The 21,425-nt window shown below is 40.9% G+C and overlaps 3 protein-coding genes across 6 annotated transcripts in view; all 3 read right to left on the bottom strand.

Annotated features, from left to right (window-relative positions):
• Nucleotides 1-27: 27 nt before the first annotated feature.
• Nucleotides 28-11,408, bottom strand: trpc4apa (transient receptor potential cation channel, subfamily C, member 4 associated protein a). The gene is made up of 18 exons (XM_072382774.1): nucleotides 11,260-11,408; nucleotides 9,120-9,248; nucleotides 8,872-8,988; nucleotides 8,646-8,703; nucleotides 8,476-8,531; nucleotides 8,166-8,294; nucleotides 6,417-6,618; nucleotides 6,127-6,312; nucleotides 5,889-6,031; nucleotides 5,666-5,797; nucleotides 5,497-5,555; nucleotides 5,229-5,414; nucleotides 5,053-5,143; nucleotides 4,788-4,928; nucleotides 4,112-4,223; nucleotides 3,825-3,937; nucleotides 3,483-3,689; nucleotides 28-2,698 (listed from the first exon to the last, which is right to left on the bottom strand). The coding sequence occupies exons 1-18, from the start codon at nucleotides 11,383-11,385 to the stop codon at nucleotides 2,561-2,563; spliced, it is 2,325 nt and encodes a 774-aa protein (XP_072238875.1). The 5' UTR covers nucleotides 11,386-11,408; the 3' UTR covers nucleotides 28-2,560.
• A 191-nt stretch (nucleotides 11,409-11,599) lies between these two features.
• Nucleotides 11,600-15,407, bottom strand: sla2a (Src like adaptor 2a). Its single transcript, XM_072382773.1, has 8 exons — nucleotides 15,122-15,407; nucleotides 14,559-14,665; nucleotides 14,372-14,471; nucleotides 14,194-14,280; nucleotides 13,733-13,836; nucleotides 13,036-13,188; nucleotides 12,817-12,946; nucleotides 11,600-12,399 (listed from the first exon to the last, which is right to left on the bottom strand). Exons 2-8 carry the CDS (start codon nucleotides 14,629-14,631, stop codon nucleotides 12,276-12,278), a joined length of 771 nt encoding a protein of 256 aa, XP_072238874.1. The 5' UTR covers nucleotides 14,632-14,665; nucleotides 15,122-15,407; the 3' UTR covers nucleotides 11,600-12,275.
• A 1,408-nt stretch (nucleotides 15,408-16,815) lies between these two features.
• ndrg3a (ndrg family member 3a) overlaps nucleotides 16,816-21,425 on the bottom strand; it is a 31,065-nt gene continuing 26,455 nt past the window's right edge. For 3 of the 4 annotated variants that reach the window (XM_072382769.1, XM_072382770.1, XM_072382772.1), the window contains 9 exons: nucleotides 20,976-21,032; nucleotides 20,510-20,613; nucleotides 20,186-20,251; nucleotides 20,049-20,100; nucleotides 19,893-19,940; nucleotides 19,766-19,801; nucleotides 19,620-19,671; nucleotides 18,325-18,363; nucleotides 16,816-17,826 (listed from right to left, as the gene is read on the bottom strand). In XM_072382769.1, the coding sequence (XP_072238870.1) occupies nucleotides 17,654-17,826; nucleotides 18,325-18,363; nucleotides 19,620-19,671; nucleotides 19,766-19,801; nucleotides 19,893-19,940; nucleotides 20,049-20,100; nucleotides 20,186-20,251; nucleotides 20,510-20,613; nucleotides 20,976-21,032 (627 nt within the window). In that variant the 3' untranslated portion in view covers nucleotides 16,816-17,653. The remainder of the gene's footprint in view (nucleotides 17,827-18,324; nucleotides 18,364-19,619; nucleotides 19,672-19,765; nucleotides 19,802-19,892; nucleotides 19,941-20,048; nucleotides 20,101-20,185; nucleotides 20,252-20,509; nucleotides 20,614-20,975; nucleotides 21,033-21,425) is intronic. The other variant, XM_072382771.1, reaches the window with a different exon arrangement.

The following is a 21,425-nucleotide window of genomic DNA, read 5'->3' as shown; positions in this document are numbered from 1 at the left end:
ATGTGATAAAAGATATCAAATCCAGTGAAGAGTGTCTAAAGAATAATTTATTATCATTTCAATTAGACAAACAGCTATTAAATAAGGATAATTATGTTCAATACCAGACTTAAAGGAGGAGCAAAGGGGTGAGAGTTGGTTACAGAAGTGGTTGTAGAATGTAAATGAAGAATCATCGCTTCTGTTCGGTGGTCTAACAGATATTAAACCTGAGGTGTGCTCAACAAAAATTGATTGGTAGTATCTTTAAAGATTTTTATGTATCAGAAGTAACACCATCATCTTCAACATCTTGTAATCGCTCAGAGATATGATGCTGATCCTGAAGAGGCAAGATCAAGTCGCCTTTGATCAAAATGGCACCTCAGGCATTAAAAGGCTTCCAATAATGTCCTCGCCAGGTCAAATAATAGAAATCTAAAGTTACGAAACATCAGGTCTGTAAAAGTGAAAGAACATTCTGCAGCATGTTCTTTGCCAAGGTGACATTTCATCCATTTTGTCCAAACTAATGTCGGGGCATCACACCACATACAGCAGAACTGCTGAGAAACACTTCTCTTGTGCGTCTCACAGAAGCATCACTCTCAGAAATCCAGATTAAAAAGCTACAATCAAAGTTAAGAGATTGATGTTTCAAATCATCAAAAGAGCTCACAACATTCATGCTATTACACCAACAACCTATGACTTCCACCATGAACGCCTCAAGTGATGATCATTAGAAGCTTCACGAGCCAAATCGAAATCCCGTTTTTTTTTTTTGGAAACCAGTGCAAAATTGACTTTGTCCATTGACAAAGAAACTAAGAAAGTCCAAGAGAAGCACTTGTCATTGTGCTTGCATGATTTCACCACAAAGCACAACAAATGAACCAGTTCAAAGTATGTTCACACTCATCAAGAGATTTAAGACATGCTGAATGAAAGCTACAGAACAAGAAAACATTTCAGCTTTAAAGCAAAACAAAAGGCTTTCAAATGTAAAGGACACGTTTGCACCCTAAGATGGGATAGCACATGCAACAAATGGCTTCAGCGGCCAACTGTGGACACACTCGTACGTAGGCATGAAGGTGCACTAGAAGTCGTGGCATTCTGGGAACAAATCTGTACATTTGCCATTAGAAGCGGTTTGATCAGGATGAAATATGAGGTAGCCGATTCATTTGAACGCATCTCCAGTTCAGTGCGTTTCATTAAGACACCAAACGCCATGTTATCTAGGAATTTTCCATTTTTGCTTAACTGCTGCACATTCGGGCTGTGGATATTAACCACAGCCACGCTCAGCCCTTTCTTGTAAGCTGAACTCAAATGGTGCCAGGAAAAAGGAGCAAGCAGCTAAAACGATTGTCATTCCCAGGTACTGTCTAAGGCTGAGAAATGCCAGATAAAAGAGAGACAATGGTGGACGCTCAGGGCTCGTGATTATTATTATTAGTCAGGCTAATTTACAACAGAAACTGCGTGGGGTGCAACGTAGAACCTTACCGTGATGCCAACACCTGCATAGTTTATTCACTTCCTAAAAAATCTGTCACAACATGGAATCAGTTTCTGTTACAGAATGAAGACGTTTTTAATGAACAAATTAGTTTACATATATTAAACAATAAAAACTGTTCTTATGTGCAATGTTTTATTCTACAGTTTATCCAGAGCTAAAAGTCGGGTTTTTTTTTTTAACAACACAAAAATAATTCAACAAAAATAACCTGGAAAAAAACAAACAGATGAGTCCCTGGGCGAAGCTTCAGAAGCCACAACAGAATGGATGGTTTTAGGTGAGAGGAACCCTTTGTGATATATGAAAGCTGGCCCTCTAGCTACCTATATGTGCAGAGTAGAGCCAGAAAGCACCAATCAACGATAGCCACTTAATAAAATACCCACAAAAAGGTTACATGAAAATGCACGTTCCAGAAGACGCCTGCAAACACTCCAATATTACCAACTTTTCCTAAGAGGGCAGGCGACGGCGTAGTGTCAGAGAGCATGAAAGTAGTGCGAGAACGAGGCTGGTGACTCCTGGCAGCCTGTGACAGGCCAACATCCTGCACATCTGGGTTCAATCTGTGGTCATTTGAAAACCCAGTCCGTGAGAAAAGAATCTCTTTTTCTAACATATAATTTGTTGAATCATACATATTTTTCATAGAATTTTGTATAGGTTATATAAAAAGGCTCTATTTGAATTTCACCTAAAGCAAACAACCAATGCAGGTGTCATTTTCCAAGGTCCCTTAATGTCTCTCACACCATTGTGGCCAATCTGGATTGGGCACACATAGTTTACCTCCTCTTCCTTTCAAAGAAAGGATGGTAACTTAGAAGATGACAGGCAGGCCAGTTCCATATCTGCCCACATCTATGATGGCAGCCTCCATGCGAAGGTACAGACAGCAAACAGGTGAGTCAATACATCCAGAACGTAGTCGCAAAGTCCGAGGAAGGCTCAGCTCAGAGGAGTTGTCACCAACTTAAGGTGTCCATGCTCCCTTCGACCATTTGTCCCGTCCCATCCCATCCCCAGCACACCGAGTGCACACACTGGAGGTCAATCTTCCAGCAGGTCTCTGTCCACATCCATGAAGGGCTCATCGATGTAGCTCGCTATAGCACACAGAGAAGTCCTGTCTGAGCCCAGAAGTACTGACACCGTCTCCTTCCAGTAGCTGAAGGGGATGCAGGAGCTCTGAGAGGAGACACCAGGGAATATTCAGAACACTTGGTATGGTTCATCTCTCCTATCAATAACGCAATTAGCTTCTCATTCAAAAAGGAAAGACAGGGAGACATTTGGTTTATACTCAAAAACTGAGCAGAGTTCTGGGGTTGATCATCCAAATAATGAATAATGAAGCAACAGATCAATCTTGTTTTGTGTGCCCAACAATGACATATTGCTTTGGATTGAACATAAAGCTGAAGCAAGTTGTAGCAACCGTCATTTTCTGCCACTTGGGGGCAGCAAGACAAGCAAAAACACCAGCAGCAAAGAAAAGAAAAGATGCGGCTGCTCATATATCCAGCTCTAAGCTTTATGGTTAAACACCAAGTTAAGGGTCAGCAGGTAGTGTTTCCACATTCTTTCTGCATGACTGTCCATCTATGGTTTTCAACAGATTAATACTTGTGGGGGAGATAATATTTTACTGATGGAAACAAATTGTTGTCAACTTGGGTACCTTCTTTAGTTCCTGTCCTGTTCTGTTCTGTCAGGCACAGTTGCAACAAAAGAGTAATGAGAGAAACTAATGTGGCTGTCCGGAGAGTCTTACAGACAAAATGAGACACGTGCAGGGATATAAAGGGAATTTCAAATAGAAATGATTGGACTTTGCCCTTGCATTTCAGAGTTAAAAAAACAACATTTTGGATGGAGGATACCTTCGAACTTACTGCTTGTGTGATGCAACTGGTAAAAGCTTTGAAATGAAAGGAAGATACTGATTATTCAAAGGGTGACGGCTACTTACGTTCTCCAAACAGGTGCTATCTTTGTCCTTGTTGAGGTAGTGACGCTGCCAGAAGCGCAGTAGGTTGTGAAAGTTGTTGAGCAGGCAGCCTGGATACTTCTCAGCATACTCCTTCTCCCGCAGGGCGTTGAGGTAGAAGGGCAGCTTAGCCTTTCTTCTGGCCAGCATCAAGACTACCAAACTGGTGTTTAAACAGCTCACATTCTCCTATGGTACAAAAAAAGAAAAGAAAGGGGGAAATATGCAGCATGAACTAGCCTGTTAGATTATAACTGACATTACTGAGATTTTTGTCCAAAAGTTTCTTATTCAATGTAAACATGTGACAAAGTGAAACGAGACCTGCGTGAGCGTCTGTACGTTGATGATATTGATGAGTCGAAAGAGGAAGGACAGCCTGTTCTCAACCCTGGCCACGTAGGACAACAAGCAGCACTCAGAAAGTACCTCCACCACTGGGTGAAACAGTACGAGGACAGCATGTCATTTGTTTGCACAAATCATGTAGCATATATTCCCAGGCTATGCTTAGGTTACATAAATGAGACGTGTAAATCCAACTAATCATCTAACCACTCCCTTAAAGTAATAACCTTTGAGAGTCAACATGTAATTCCATCCCAGTTTACCTTTGACATCCTCAGTCTGGCTCTCAAAGCGATCCAAGGAGAGGACGATGCAGCGCACCAGCATGTTCGAGTCCACCAGAGAGCTGTTGATCTGTGTCAAGAAGGCCTGAAACTGAAACAGGAGTCAAACTTTACAATTAGCCACAATTTAGATATTGTAAATTTCATTCTATCAAGCCACTAAACAATGTTTTTGTTTTTTTTTTGTAAAGGGGACACAAAGGGCAGGCCTGCAAAACATTTAGTTTCAGCATCATCATTTCGACAGAAATTAAACCATAATATATTTTTGTATTCTCGGTAATACAAATGGAAACCTCCGATGGTTTTCAACTACAAATAAACAACTGAAGGAATCTGTCTAATATAGGATCATTTACTCAGAATTATGGGACTTGCACACATGAGATTAATTGTTAGACAGTTTGTTGCTTGTAAGTGACTCGGTATGTGCAGGGGAGAGAGCAAAGACTAAGAGCCACCTTAGAAAAAGAAGATGTGGCTGCAAAACAAACAATGAATTGGAGAAGCAAAGTCATTTTTTCATCCAACACAAACAACAATGTTCCCTGCTGCTACACCCAACCAACTTTCACTGATCGTACAGCATTTATGAGCAATTCTAAATAAATTTGTCAACATTTCTTGTCATTTTCTAATGTAGCTGCAATGATACCTTCTCTGGAGTGTTGACATATTTGTTGAATCTTTTAAAGGCGTCAATGTTAAACTTCATGAGCTCTCCAAGCAGATCAAAGTAGCTCTGAAGGACATCTCGAGATGTACAACCACTGTCTATGATGCAGAACAGGATGTGCTGTTGAAGGATGGAAGCAGAAAATGAGAAGCCACTCATTTAAGGGAAGGTCCAAGAGAAAAATGTGCAATCTGATTCATCCTAATGGATGAGGAGGAAAACGATCCGTTACTGTAAGTTTTACCTCTAATAATCCCCTCTTCAGCAGGAACATCTGGTCTGCATAAGATGTGGCTCCTCTAAGGAAGCTCTCCACTGCCCTCGCCTGCCAGAACCTTTACATACACACATTACAGATGTAATTAGCAAAAAACAGAACTACACAGAGACCATGGTCTCATCTTTATCTGCGATACCAACCTGAAAGATGAGTCCGGAGGTTCTCTCTTCATGACAGTGAGGAGTCGTGTGAGGAGGCCCTTCTTGCCATCACACACCAGGCTTCTGTCTGTGTTGACCAGAGCTTCCACCTCTGGGATGTTAGCCTTCATTGATATGGCACTCAGTTCGTTCAATTCCTGGCTGTTAAGGAGGAGATACTTGTTCCTGAAAGACAGGTGATGTAAATAAAAAATATTTAGAAAAAATAAAGGAGAAGCCTGATTAATGGAAACGAAAGGATGCTTACTCGTGGTGATCACTGAAACTCTGAAGTAGTCGCAGGAACTGGATTTTGAAGGATATTTCCTGCAAGAAGAACAGAAGCGAGTGTTAATGATTATGTTGAAATTCTATACGTTTTATCCAATTGTGCTTTTTTTTTTATTTCAAAGTGTCACTGGTTTAAAAGTTCATACTGGACTACAGTCGCAGTTCTCATTCTGGCCGTGCACTACGTGATTTGAGGCGGTGTATTTCCTCCAGATCAGCTTGTCGAACAGGTTATTGAGCCCTGGGATGAGACGGAACTCAGCCAGCATCTTGTGAACCTGCGAAGACCCACAAATGTGGTAAGAAACTAAATTCAACTTTGCTTAAACACAACACTTGTGTTCAATTCTACAGGAAGGAGAAAAGTACCTGGTTCCTCTGTCGACCCATAAGAAGGACACAGAGCACATAGAGGACTTCTACTTTATACATGATCTCATGGACAATCTTCATAGACTGAGGCAATCTATGTCTGAGGGGGCTGGTGGCCAGAGAACTCTCATCTGAAGACTCTGAAAGTGAGAAAAACAATCCAAACTACCTCAGTTCAAGTTCATAGGATTCAAGCACTTAAAAGAAGTATCATCAGAAGTGACCATCGTCTCACCTGTACTGCTTTGTTCAGCCTCCTCAGTAGCCATCTGCATGAGGGCGTCCAGGACCAAGGCATTGTCCAGCCATGTGTACCAGTCCTCCAGCTCCTGCAGGAAGTTTGCTCCTGTGGCTTCAGACACCTTTCTTGTGGCCAGCTTACACAGCCGCTCAATGAAGCCAGGGATGTTCAGAAGGGTTACTGTAAGAAAAATGTTTAACAGTTTGGTAACGGATACATACTTTGAAGAGGCACGCCTACTTCTGGTAGTGTATTTTAAGCTCTGTACTCAGAAAACAACGTACCCTGGTTGACTTCAGCTCGTGAAGGACTAGCATTGCGCTTCTGCTGTGCATTTTTGGCCAACAGAGTGTGCTTGTCATCATTTCCTACATCAGGTTCTGAGATGGTGACTGACAGGATGCGACAGAAGTTGGCCAGCTGTTGCTGGTCAAAGCTTTGGACCAGGCCTGACAGGTTGGGGATGCCTTCTAACTGGATCATCTCCTTAAAAATACAGACAGATGTTCTGTTAATGAATGCAGACATACACAGAAAAGCAACACGGTCACCATTCTCAGCTGTTAGCCCTGACTGAATCTATTCAGCTTTAATAGATTTATGAATCAATGCCTAAGTACAAAACCCAAAAGACAATTAACATAGCAAATTGACCAGTTGTAACTCAAGCATAAGTTTATCCTTTTTGCTTCATGATTTTAGCCATTTATTTTTCCTTTTTACTCAAAAGAAGAAGATAGGCTTTTGTTAAGATATATCAGAGGGTCGTACTGTGAATTAGGACGATACTCAGGGCGTCTTCTCATCATTTAGCTTTACCAACTCTCACATCTGCCAAGCAGTGTCACAGTGTAAGTCCGCTCACATTACTGTGTAAGCACACAGTGTAACTGTCTAATTATTAAGACTCTACATGTGGGCACTGCTACATCTTGATGGAATGCAACATTTAAATCGATATTCTAATGAACTATCTAAGCAATGTTGAGTACTGGTTGAGTAAAACGACAAAAAAAGAAAAGATCTGATGATACCGTTTGCCTTCAGAAGGCATAAGTAAAACAGATATGCTCGAGTCTCTTCATGGTCTAGCACCAAAGTACATCTCTGACATGTTAGGGCCATATGAACCAACTCTGAGAACCTCAGGGAGGGGTCTCCTGCTGGTGCCCAGTCAGGACTAAACAAGACGAGGCTGCGTTTCAGTTTTATGCTCCTGAAATCTGGAACAGTCTTCCAGAAGATGTGAGAGAGTGTTTAAAGTGTCCCTGACAGTGTTTAAATCCAGGCTGAAAACAGCTCTATTTAGCTGTGCATATGACAACTGAAAGTATTTTATCTGCACTCTTGATTTAATTAATTAATGATTATTTTCATGTTTTAATTATCTTATTTATTAGTGATTTTGTGTAGCTGTAGCGCACTTTGAATAGCCTTGTGTACGAATTGTGCCCCACAAATAAACTTGCCTTGCCTTAAGTTGTTAAATAAAGTCCAACTGGGTGATATCCAAGTGTCATATGATCTCAGTACATATACACCTGGTCTGAAAGGCCCCAGAGTCTCCAACACCACTAATCAAGAGACACAACTGAGCAACACCATGAAGACCAGGAAGTTCTCCAAAAAAGAAAAAAAAAAAAATATATATATATATATATATATATATATAAACCTACCAAGACCAGGCAAAGAGGGCATTAATCAGAGAGGCAACATAGAGACCAAAGGTAACCTGAAGGAGCTGGAAAACTCCACAGCAATAACTGCTGCCCTTGGACCGATAAAGTTGTTCATTCCAGAGTTTACAGAAGACTTGCCAGAAAAAAAGCCCTCGCTTTCAGAATAGTTTGTCAAACGGAATGTGGGGAAACTCCAAAAACAAATGGAAGAAGGTCTCTGGTCAGATGAGACTAAAACTGAACCATCAAGGAAAACGCTATGTTTCCAACACCTCTCATCACCCCAAGAACACCACCGCCACACTGAGGCATGGTCGTAGCATTCTGAGCATTCAAAGGTAGCAGTCTGACCTTTTTTACTCCAAGAATATCTTCAATGAGGGTAGCAGTCTGCAAGAAGGTTTTCTTGTTTGTCATCAGGGTGAAGAGAAACAGAACAAAGTCATCCCTTGCTGCCAGGCTCTTTGTCACCCCCTCTGTCTACAAAGCAAAAGAAAACCATTTTGTGCGTTATTCATGGTCTCTTTTTTCATCCACAGAACCAGAACAAACAGCCTGTAAAGAAAACACGATGGCTGGAGAACACGTCAGCAAACAGTCAGAGGTTATGACGCATCTATGACATTTTATTGGTACATAAAGGATTTAACTGGATACTTACACATATACAGCAGTTGTACAGAACACTAAGGCAGTCTTTGACCAAGTCATCATTCACTGTTGGAAGAGAAGCACAGATGTTACTCTGAGTATCATAAAAAAACAAATAAATCCAGAAAATAAAAATGTAAAAAATAAGCAGACAAAGACAGATTTGATGTCTGCAATTACTTTTGGGTTTTTTCTTCTGCATAGTTAGTGTCGGTCTCATCAAGATCTCCACAAGCAGCTTCATAGAAATAGAAAAAAGCAAATGTTAGCTACTTTTTATCTTTAATTCTTATTTCTCTGATATCTCCATATGAGTTGAGCCACACAGGACAACGTATTGTTCAGAGGTAACAACCCTCAATGTGTCAAAGTCCATTAACAATGGCTATGTGACTGTCACACTTACATCGACGCCACCAAAAAGGTCAAAGGTGTACGTGTTGGGGAAGGTGGATTCCTGAGCGGTCTTCCTGTCCTCTGTGACAAAGGACATGGCCTCCACGGAGAGCTGGGATGATAATACCTGACGAGGAATGATTCAAAGTGCCTTGAGATGACTTGTTTTGAATTAGAACCATTTAAAGAAAATGCACTACGCAACAGTAGCAATAACACCAAAGCATTGTGTTAGATGGACTGCTGCGGAGTGCCTACCTTGAGAAAGCTGTGAGCATGCGAGAGGTCACTGTTGGGGTGGCTGCTCTCATGAAGCTTCTGAAGCAGTATAGGGATGCCATGCCACTTGGCACGTTTATCTCTCTCCTGAAGCAGGCCTTCTGGGAGCTGCAAAACACAGACTACATTAAACACTGGAAAATGCATACAAAAAAACTCAAGCTTAAGGCATCGGTTAATTAGGATTTTAACCATTTTGAGACAATACTTCATAGAACACTTCACGCAGGGAAAAAGCACTGATTCAGAGTGAAGAAACAAACAACAACATGCAGCTCTGCATAACACATGGGGTCAAATATCAAATGTTGATTTTTTTCCTTGTTTAAAAAAAAAAAAAAAAACATACTGTAAACTAGAAACAGCTCAACAAACAGCCATAAAATGCAGGTATAACTTCTTAGCAGACATAAGCTTCAGTTAAGAACACTATAACCCTCCTTTTAAGAGAAACTGGGGAGCCACGCAGCTAACCATTTCTATTAAGGAAAATAGAAACTGAAAGCTACATTTGGTTTCACCTCTGCAATATCTAAATAAATCTGGCACATGTCGGTGCCCATCTGAACAATAAACTCAAATATACTTTGAATGAGGTGGAGCAGATTTTTAAAAAATGTTTTACTTCTCCCTACAGCAGCTGGATGCCAGCACAGAAAAGTGTCGTTTTTAGTTAATCTCATTTACAATAAACATTCTGAATTAAGCCTTTAAGCAACGTCACAGAAGGGGAAATTTGTAACGATTATCTCAGGTATTTTTGGACTATTCCAGTAAAGACTGAAAGGACACACTTTGTGTTTGAAAAGCTGCAACAATAATAGAATTTCATAAGTGAGGAATTATCACGTCTCTGTTGTTTGTTTTTTGCACCGTCCCTCGTCTCGTATCACTCGCATTACACTGTTTTTAACCACAAAACCCACCAGTAATCAGCTTCTCTCTATTCAAACTGCTCAGGTTTTTAAATGTCTCAAGTTTATTTTCTTTGTACAAATGTTCACTGTAAAAGCAGAAAACAACACCCATATTTCAAACTCCACTTGAAAAAGGGGGGACAACAAATATCAACCAGGTCTTGCAATGCTTCTTCTAATTTTAGATAAGGTATACACGCATCAGTAGCCGCTGGCAATACTTTAGCAGGGGAGGTAAGAGGTTCCAGCATGTATAGAAATACTACACCCAAAGGAGGAGCAAATTGTTTGGTTTTCAGGGTTCAAGTCTAAATGGATATGGAAGAAAGTTAATTACTTTATATACAGTGGCTGAATATCTGAAGATACAAGTGTAAACAACCAAGTATGTCAATATATGCTACAAAAATGATACAGAAAGCACAATCAGTGGCAGAAATCCACCCAAAGTACGGGTGACAATCAAAATAGTTGATATAAAACCATTATTGGCGTTTCATCTAAACCAGTTCAACAAATGTTTTTTTTTTAAGTTACAAATTTCATATAAAAGAGTTGCTTGAATAGAAACAAAAAATAAATTGACTTGTCCAAACCGCTGCTGTGGCGTATCCATTTATGGAAACGATAGTTATTGTGGTTTGTATGTCGTTACGTAATCACCTGAGCCGTTCAGCTGGCTTAGCTAACTAGCTGAGGCTATCCCGTTTGCTAACGTTAGCAAATCTTACTGCTTCTTAGGACATTTCTGCTCTTCCGAAATCAAACGGAGAGTTCTTAGGTAATAAGGGCACCTCCAGGTCCGACTGAAACAACATTAATCCGAATAGTTTAACTTCAAAGCGGTTAAATATCGCACTTATTCTGGCCTTTAATGCTAAGCTAACGAGAAGCTAACAACAAAAGATCCACTGGAAGCGGAGCTTTTTTCGTACACTTAGTCTGTAGTGAAAACATTATCCTGCTTGACAGTGAGCATATATTGTTCTTGGTATTCGGATTAAACACATCTGTGGCTCAGAAACATCCTACAATACCCGGCCCAGTTTTTAAAGCCCAAACTGACACTGGCGTGGGTATCTACAGTTAAGTCTGCCGGACAACGTCCTCTATTTCAGGCTTGATTCCAAGCGCAAGTCCCAGGTCTCTATCGACAAACTTTCGAATGTCCTAACTTTCGAAACATGTAACGTTTGTCTTACCTGTGTTCCTCGACTGAAACTCTTGCCAGTAATTCTACTAGCTGTAAACTTTGTGACTATATTGTTGCTGTAATTTCTACGTTTTCCTCCAGTACAGGGGGACTCGGACCCCAGAGGCGTCGCCATTATTTCTTCTTCCTGAACTGAACTGTTCGGGCAGGAAGTGGAAAGCTTTGATGAATTACTGTAGGTAATTAAGCGGCACCTACTGGCAGAAAAGGAGTTCCTGCAAGCTTGTTGTGTGGTGTTTCTTTAAATAAAAAAAACGTTTTCTTTTTTAAAAATATTTTAGAACAGTCTACTAAATTTCATTACGATTGCAAGAAACCACAGACCAGACTGTTGTGTTTGCTCATTTATGACATAGCTAGCAGATTTTATTGGATTCCAACAACACATCCATGATTACAATCATAATACAGTGATACTGACAAACAATATTCAGTCAAAATGGTGCTTTCACATTAGGGTACAAATTAAGAAAAACGTTTTTTTTTTCGTTACATTTGTTATATAATATCTTATATTAATGGCCTAAATGACATTACAATTGCAAGAAAACATAGGCCAGTCTCTGTTGTGTTTGCTAATTTATTACATAGCTAGCAGATTTTATTGGATTTCAACAACACATCCATGATTACAATCATAATAAAGTTACAATGATACAAACAATATTACATCAAAACTGTGCTTTTGCATTGGGTTATAAATTAAGAGAAACATTCAAAGTTTAAAATCAAAAGACAATGTTTCTGACATTCATTTTCCATCTTACACCTTCACCTGTCTTCTCTTTTAGGACAGATCCATAAAAACAGTCAACAGATTGTCCCATCTCCAGGCAGTGTAGTGTCTCAGCTCCCCTGCTATTTCAGGACAGTCCACAAAGACAACATTTGGGCGTGCACAGGACCTCCTCTGGTGGCTTGCACATGCTGCAGCTGACACAGGGCAGATTTTACTCCTCTCTGTCTGTTTGACTTCATCCTCTCAGGCTGACCCGCTTCCTTTTCTCAAGTGTCCCAGCTGTGATCACTGCCCTCTGTCATTTGGAGGTAGGAGCTGATGGCCTCCCTCAGTCCTTCACTCACCAGAGAGTTATCGGACACAGTTCTCTTCCTCCTGAGTATCACCGACCTGAAGGGGGAGACAATGATGCATTTGAACATAATATCCCGCATGCACTGTCAAGAATTTTTTTTAATCATGCGTAAACATGGACTAAAGCTGCACGGCACTAAGCAGTTGAATTTGTTACAGGCAACATTTGTCAACCTGAACATCTTGCCTTCTGTTTGTAGGTTGCACATCTGCCCCAAACACAATCTTATATGTTGGCATTCGTGTAGATATCGTATTCACACTCCCCTCACTAGTTCACACAATAACGTTGAGTTGAATTAACACTTTCTGAGGCAGTGTGGACAAAAACTGAAAATAAGTTTCACTAAGATTTAGTCTCCGCCTGGTACTTTTTGTCACTAAGACCAAGCAACTCAGCGACACGTTGTGGCAGTCATCAGCAGAAGCAAAGCCACACTGGATTTTCCTCACCTGCTAATTTCCTTCCAGTTGACTGTAGGCCTCCTGACAGTTACGGGAACAGGCCTTGGCTCTCTGGGATTGTCTAAACCCTGGATAAAGCAAGGACCTGTCAGCCGACAGCAAAGCCCGTCTGTAGATTCTGTAGGAGGAGGCAGCATTTTGATGGAAGCCATTTAGGGTTTGGCGTGTCAAGGAAAAATAAGAGTGTGTGACAGCCTCAGTACAAACCTGAATAGTGTTCCACGAGGTGATGGAGTGAGGGGAATGTGAGTCCTGGAGATATGTAGACCCAGCCGTTGTGGAGGTGAGAGATGCGGTAGTGCTTCACAGGGTTCATGTCTGACAGGTTCGTTCTCCTCAGGATGGACAGCGAGTGGCTGTCTAAAGACAGAAAAAGCATGCAGATCCAGTATTTAAAACTGATCTGAATTTGAATTTGATCCCTAACATAACAGGTGGTTTATTGCATTGTTGTTTATATTCACTATCCAACCTGAACCATGATTAAATTTATTCCTAAGCCAAATCAAATAATCATACTGATACGCTTCATACACTTCAGGAGTGTATTGCACTGTATTCTTTAAAAAGATTTTTTGCCACAGATCACACACAGTGTGTAATTTTGCACATAGAATATGAGCTCAGTGGTGGAAGAGGTATTCAGGTGATTAACCAATACTATAGCAGAGGAACATTAAAGTCCTGCATCCATAAGTAGTACACAAGTAACAAATAAGTGCATAAACAAAGCAGAATTAGTCTGATAGCAATGTTTTGAAAATGGACAACTTAACCGATGATGAATACAAAAAAAAAGAAATTCTTGCATTTAATTAATTTAGTCGTATTACTTCAGAGATTAGACTAGGGTTAAATGTGGTACATGATATTTTTTTTTTTTAAAAGCCGCCAGCCTTCTTACCTCTGCTTGTCTCAGACTCCCGGATTAAGAAGGTTCCAGTCTGGTTGTGAGGATGCTTGAGCAGCTCCTCTGCCTTGTACCTGCTGATGCCTGTGAACAGCCACCTGGAGAAACAGAACATTCACACGTTCAGACCAGTGAGACACACAAAAATCTGGTTCACTTTTCTTTTTAAGTTAGGAAAATCCACTGGTAAAACATTAGAGCAGATTCCTCCCACCGGGGGAGGACTGAAACTGTTGGAGGCAGAGGCTGATCATGTCATTGGAGAGAACAAAGATCTTGTTCCAAACATTTGTCTCCGCTGAGGTGGAGATCACCTACACAAAGGCTCCTCCCACCTTTCATGGAACTCCCCTCCTCTCATCCTCTCTACTTTTGTTCAGCTCATCGGCTCTGTGTCTGTCTCTCTTTCACACACACACACACACACACACAGTCATTTAATAAATGTCACTCACCTGCATGTAACCTTGGCTGTATAGTTGATGGGAATGTAGCTCTCACGGCCTGTTGTTGTGGATCTCACCATCATGAAATCTCCATCACTGTTTCATTAAAAAAGACAAAGCAGTCATCACTCATTTGTATGGTTAAGAGCACAGGTGAAAGTGAAACTATTAAAGCTGTTTCTCTTACTCTGATATGATGAATAATCTTTCTCCCATGTGCATGGACAGTTCTGTATGTTCAAATGACGGGTAGTTGTGGAGTGATACAATCACACTTTCCTGGAGTTCTACAAAAAGAGAGAGAGGAGGAAATATTTCATGTCGCTTTTTCCCTAATTTTGCTTTGCATATTTATACTTTGGGACCGTACTTACCTGGTAACTCAGAGTCAGGTGGGTTTTCAAGGACTGTCAGGTTGGAATGACATCTGGTGAAGCAGGTCCCCATGTTCTTGCAAATTCAAACTGTGGGCCGTGGCTTTCTGAAAAAAAACACAGCAAGAGGGGCTAAGATATGTACATATGGTCTAAACTCAAACATCATAAAACGTAAAATGTAAAAATCTCACTCGTTATAGCTTTATGATTATGCTGCTTATAAATCATCTATATTCACTGTAACCAGCCAGCTAAAGTGAGAAGACACAGGAAGGCGTCAAACCACAAGAGGCTTATATCCTGTGTAAAATTTCCATGTGACATGTAGCAGGAATAAGATCTACCTCTCATCAAAAAGAAAAGGTGAGATCTCATTCTTATGATGCAGACTACTTTTTATAACTGTCAGCACCAAGATGATAAAAAAACTTAGATAATCTTTAAAACAATTACAACTGAGATTTCTGTATTCATTATATAACTATTTAATGTTATAAAAGTTAGTAGGTGACACATGATTCACTGAGGAAAGAAGGCACGAAAAAATAAAGATAACTCACCTCCTTCAGTAGGTGTGTTAGAGCAACAATGTTCTGCTCAGATAGTTTCACAGATTCCTCTCAGAGCTCAGAGTCAATTCCAGGTCTTCTTGATTAGAAAAATGCTTCTCTGCCTTCAGCACATGTGTGGCCTGTGATCCATGCAGTAGCTCAGCTCCCCAGCCAGGCCTGCTGATCAGTGAGAATGACTGCGCTCTGTCCTCTGCTCTGTTCCCATGAAGACTGCTGTGTTTTTGCAGCTGTTATTAACGTGGGCTGACTGAAGAGAGGAGGTCTCCTGCCTCGCCTTTATGTATGTCAGCCTGCTGCAGCTTCCTGTGACGTGCAGGACTCTGATATCCTGACTCAGAACACCAAGTTGATCTCCCTGATTCAGATTGTTGACCTAATAGTACACCAGTTTTTTATGCAATGAACTGCGTGTCTACGTAAGCAGCATTTAGATATGTGTGTACATGCACTGTGTGATACAAAGTTGTGGCTTAATGCACTGAAGTCATTTCGCAATGACAGTAGCCTGAACCCGTCTATGACATTTTGCAGCCAGACACATTTTCCTCAGCAGCTCATTAGTACACAGTTATGTTGTTATGGGAACAGAAGAAGAGTCAAAATTCTGCAGAATCATGTTCCCTTGCCAGCCTACTCTGCTCCTGTGATGATTTGTGACCAGCCAGAGGTTCATTGCAATGCTGACAGTGCAGTCTGTGAGATAGAGGTGTAGTAGCAACAATAAACTCTGGGTTTTTTAAAAGATCTTAGCTTGGCAAGTTCATCATGTATTTATTTAAAAAAAAGTACAGCCCTAACTTTTACTTTAATCTAAGCTTATTGCATGACAAATCTAAAAAATAAAATCTATGCACAGTGCAAGAAAAAAAATGTTCATGACAAAAAGAAAGATGTTACATAATCAGATGTACTGAGCTTCCTGAGGGGCAAAAACAGCAACAGTGGAAACAATAAAATCGGCAGATCAGAATGGTGCACCAGAAGGGCCTGTTAGAAAAGATGGAAAATTTGTTATCAGGAATTAAATCATTCCATGCCATGGAACAGTTGACTAAAGTGCTTCACCATATAGCTCAGATTTCCTGATAGCGATGTGTTGTGCAACTCCACCTTGCAGGTTTACAACTGAAATTATTTTATTTAATTTGGTTGCAAATTATGGTTCAATACAGCTTCACGGGGTATGTCCTCACAAACACAGGTATCTACAAAAGCTGGACAAACAATGGTGATTACAGTTGTTGCATGTCATTACATCTGCGTAGACACCCCTGGCAGCTTACTCAAAAGTTGAGTTCACAGAGTACCGGGAAAAACATGAGTGGGTGATGATTACTTTATGCCCGTTTCAACCTGTACATCTTAGTTTGACATTCATCTCATCATCTCAAAGCAGCTGATTTTTGTTTTTTGAAAGTATGCTAAATATAGACCGTCTCATCCGTGACACCAGCAGTTATCACTCAGTGAGGAAATAAGAGCGAGTGTGGTTGGAAACGATCTCACCACCGTTACCTCACTTTTCCACTAACAAGAGGCACGCTACAGACACTTATTGTTCTGAGCTAAACACTCTTTTCTTTTTTTAAATGCAAAAAAACACAAAACAAAAACTCTGCACTGCTGTTTACATGCTTCTAGTCACACACTGAGGATGTGCAGTTTAATGAAAACACCAGACATGTTCTCACCTTACAGCTTTATTCAGTAGTAATATAAATGAGCTGAATTAGCAGACAGTGAGAAACACCACTTGGCCCTTCAGTGACAGGACTTTACACATCAGATCCCATATGTTAAAGGTCGTTAAAACATCACCGAGTAATCTTTTCAGCTCAACACAAACATTGACACAGCGCAGAAAGAAAAAGGAGAGGATGAGTTCAATAAAAATTAAAAAAAAAAAAAAATCAAATCAAGATTTGTGAGTCGCGACACAACCGAATATATAATGTTGAACAGCGGCTCTCTACGTGGACCTCACTTGGCTTCACTAACAGTGTGCTACAGTGTGCAATGCTACTTTGTTGTGTCATTTGCCTCACTTTATCCGGCATCAAGGATTTACACTGCAATCCTTCTTCTGCAGCATCTGTAGATTTAGTGATACCTCTCTGTACTTTGTGGCTGATTCGCACTGCGGCAGGGTTGATAATAATAACTGACGTGTTAAGAGTAAAAAAAACACATGGAGGATCTCTACAGTGTGAGAAGAGATTAAGAAAGAAAACCAAGACCAAAAAAAAAGGTTAGACAGTTAAAATGGTTTAACAATTTAAATATACAACACATCTGAATGTAGTTATGGTTTCTGATAGGAATGTGACTTTGATAGTATATTTAATATATCTTATAATATGCATCTGTTAATATATTTATTAGATCCTCCTTTCTAATCACACATAAGCCACCCGCCCCCACTCCGGCATTGAGCTGCTTAGGAGCAGGATGAGAGACAGAAGAGAAGGGGAGAGGGCACATAAGTTACTACGTGACAGTGCAGGGGGGGCAAGGTTGGGTTTAACACGAGACCTCCATGGTCTGGGGCCCGGCCTGGTTGTCCAGAGCCCCGGTGGCGTTGGCCTCCAGCAGGCTGTTCAGGTTGTTGCGGCTGCGACTGCTGTCCATGGAGGTGATGCTGGAAGAGGAAGTGGTGCGCGAGCGAGCCAAGCGAGTCATTCCTGCTGACGGCACTGAAACAGAGAAACAGGTGTTAATATTCTACTCACACAGCACACGAATACAGGTACTCTGATACAACCACTGAAAAGTAACAACAACAAAAAAAAATGGTGCTTACCATGCAAAAATATCTCAAATATGAAGGCTAATCAAGTTAAAGAAATGTGTGACAAAGAATTGCTGAATTCTGAGAAAAACGACGAAAGCAATACAACAGCAGGATACAGCATTTGCAACACCCAGCAGCTCATGCAGCAAAATAGGACACTGACATAAGGGGCATGCCAACAGAAGAAACCGACCTCCTACAGAGAGATGAATGTATGCAAAAAGGTTCTCACTGTGCATAAAACTAAGGGGATCCACCAGTCTGAGCTGTTGCTAGAAAACATCAAACAGTGCTCTCTGGAGAACTTTCTGCATACATTGACATTCATTCACTGTAGAGTGCTAAGAGGCCATTTTGGTTCAAAACCTCCTGGTTTGGCAGCTGCTCAACAATCTGGTACCTGATTCGTTGCTCAGGTGACTGAGGAGAACGTAGGGAACTGTAGGCAGTGATTGAAGAAGGAGAAACAGGACAAAGATAGACGTGTTGAAAAGGAATATCTTGTGCGGATTTTATTCCAACTTGGTGCATTCATAGCTAAAACGGAGGCTTTGTCATAGCTTGGCAGTTGCTAAGGACAAACAGCTGTTTGCTAGCAACAACAGGGTCAGATATCATAGCGTGTGTGCAAACTATGATGTTTATTTACTGCACTCTTTGGCTCTTTCGCTCCTTTGCATTTCACACTGTCGCAACCTGTTAATGAGGGAAAAGCAGCTTTCAGAAACATGCTGAGGTGTAAAGTTTTATTTCCCACACTTTCTCTGCATGAACACTCTTTTTAATCTGCTCTAATCCTGTAGTGGCATTTACTCAGTCGGGGACTCGCTGGCCTTTAAAAAGCAGCACAGTGGCACTGACATAGTCACTCCACCCAAGGGTGCCTCCCACAGTGAGGAGTTTGGGAACAACACAGAGTAAAAGAGAATCGACACTGAAGAAGTCCACACATAGAGAGAAGTCTGTGCAACAAATGCAAGCAAACCTACACTCATGACGTCATCCAACTGGTCAGACAGTTGTTTGTTTGCCCTCTTTTCAGATGAATGACTGTAAAAGCTGGAGGTCTGTTTAACTCTGCACAGCCAGTCTCTCTTGAAACACAGCACACCAATAAACAGTTGTGGGGATAGAGAAGAAAAACACATCAGGTGCACGAAAAAGGTTTTTTTTTTCTTTTCTTTGACGCCCACTCTGAACTGAACAGGAAACAAGTTTTGTTCAGCACATTGAGTGCCACTGTCATTTCAGAGCATGCTAGAAGCACTTACACCTCACCTACTGAGGGCTGTGAGTACCACACACTGCAAAGAGCAGAGAAGAAATGGCGTTAGCGTTAATTGAGCCCAACAGGCTTTTTCTCTGTGACCGGGCTCACAATAAAAACGCTTCTTTTCATGCACTGCTGGCCGCATTCCAAACCCCCATCAGAAGGGGTGTATAGCAGCAGAGTGCAGCAAAAACAATCCTCTTTTTAGTATCTTTTGTCATCGCGCTCACGTCAACAGGAAATTGGAGAAAAACACAGACGAACCTGAACCACAAAAACGTCATACCAAACAGGCTTAAGTCTTACATGTTGACCACTGGCTTGACAAGTTTTAACCTGTTTTTTTTTTTTTTTTAACATTTAGATGCTTTTACACCTCAGCCAAAAAAAATTAAGAAGAAAAGACAGACATGGGGTATACTTACTGTAGCCCATGCCCTGAACAAAGTACTTGAACGCCTCAGCAAGCTTCCCTGGCTGTGGAGAGACAAAACATGTAAATTAAAGAAAATTTGGAAAGGAAAAAGCTAGATGTCACAGATCTCAACAACAACAACAACAACACACCCACCTGCACGACTTGTGGCAAGCCTCCACAATCTGCCATCTAGAAGGATTTTAAAAAGTCCAATGAATAAATTCCTTTTACATTCATTTTACAGTAATTACAGTTATTTCACATAATTAAGAAGCTTCACCTTTAGCAATGTAGTCTTGGTGGGATTTAACCTGGAATTGCACTCCACCTGAAATGTCAAAGAGAAGCAAATAGTGAAGAAGGAGGGATGAATAACAGCCGCTCTTGGGAGACACAAATCTTTCAGTTCCACAATTACTGACGGTACATAACTCACCACAGCCTCCACAGCAGGTGATGTATCACCAACCACCAGCAAGGCAGGGCACCTGGAGCAGACGAGGAGTAAATGTTCTCAAGTCACACCATGTACTCTTAAATATGTGTCTGTATCAGTTTAGTCTCAACACCTACGTTAGTGTGTTGACCGTATCCTCATTCAGACCCACGATGGGCCTCTCGATCTCAAGGTCTCGACGGCTGGTGAATAAATTAGGGTCGGTTAGTGGAGCTGAAACAATGCAATCTAAATAAAATGTCAGGTAACTTGCCAGATATCCTAATTTTTTCTGTGAAATTCAGCTGTGATTTTATGGTCTGGCTTATTTCAAATACTTAATATGCCGCTGTGGTACCAACAAAAGTGACCAAAAACCCATTAAATAAGGAGAAATTCTACTAACTGCATAGAAAAAAAAAACAGAGTTCAGAGTTTAAGGATCATGTTCTGCATCATACTATTGGTAGGAGCCACAGAAGAGTGCCAGGTTGTCCTGGTTGATGTCTTGGGCGATGTGGAGGCGATAGGTCTGGATCAGCTCCTGATTATCTGTCAGCTCATCCTGAAGAAAAGAGAAGACTTGAACCGATTCAATCGAACATTTTCACACATATTACTTATAGAGTGCATGTACAGTAAGTAGCATGTACTGAATGTACGGGGAGACGTTTAAATTTGCATTATCGATCCAGATGAGCAGTTGGACTTGTTTGTATAGCCTGCTTAGCTGTCAGCTGAATCTGTCACTATCTAACCAGTCCAAGTACCAGGAAGAGCAGACAGACATAATTAGCATATGTCTGTTAGAATAGCGAGATGAGGCAAAAGTATCAAGGGAAATCAAAAAAAGCCTCTTGAGGTTGAGGTACTGTTTCAATGATACAGATTAGCTGCACCAAGAAAAAGAACAGGGCAAGTACTCACAGTACTGAAGTGGTGAGCCATGACGATATCCACCAAGTTACTGGTCCATCCAGATAGCTGCATGCAGAAGGAGGAGAAAGGAACAGAGGACAGAAACAGGTTGACTTTTATCTTAAGATTATGGTTATTGCGTTGTGGCTGTGTCTATGTTTACATGTTCTGAGAGATTCAATGACTGTTGTAAAATAAATACATGGAGAGGCCGTGTTTAGGTTTTGGAAATTGTGAAAGAATTAGCGGTTAAAAGTGTACCTTGTATAAAAACAGCACAGCAAAGGACGTTCTCCCAGCACAACAAGAAACAGTACAAACTATAAAAAAGTACTATTGAACTTGTTAAAAAGTATCACAGTAAACTACAGGATTGTGCTCGTGTTCTCTACTTGAAGCCCATTCTGACGAGCTTGTTCTGTGAAATTGCTTTTCATTAAGTTTGACTTGTTCTCAGCT

Source organism: Leuresthes tenuis, unplaced genomic scaffold (assembly GCF_036924035.1).
Source record: "Leuresthes tenuis unplaced genomic scaffold, fLeuTen1.0.hap1 SCAF_3, whole genome shotgun sequence".
In the NCBI taxonomy this organism is placed as follows: domain Eukaryota; kingdom Metazoa; phylum Chordata; class Actinopteri; order Atheriniformes; family Atherinopsidae; genus Leuresthes; species Leuresthes tenuis.
Note: the sequence above shows the minus strand (reverse complement) of the source record. Positions and strands in the feature narration are given on the sequence as shown.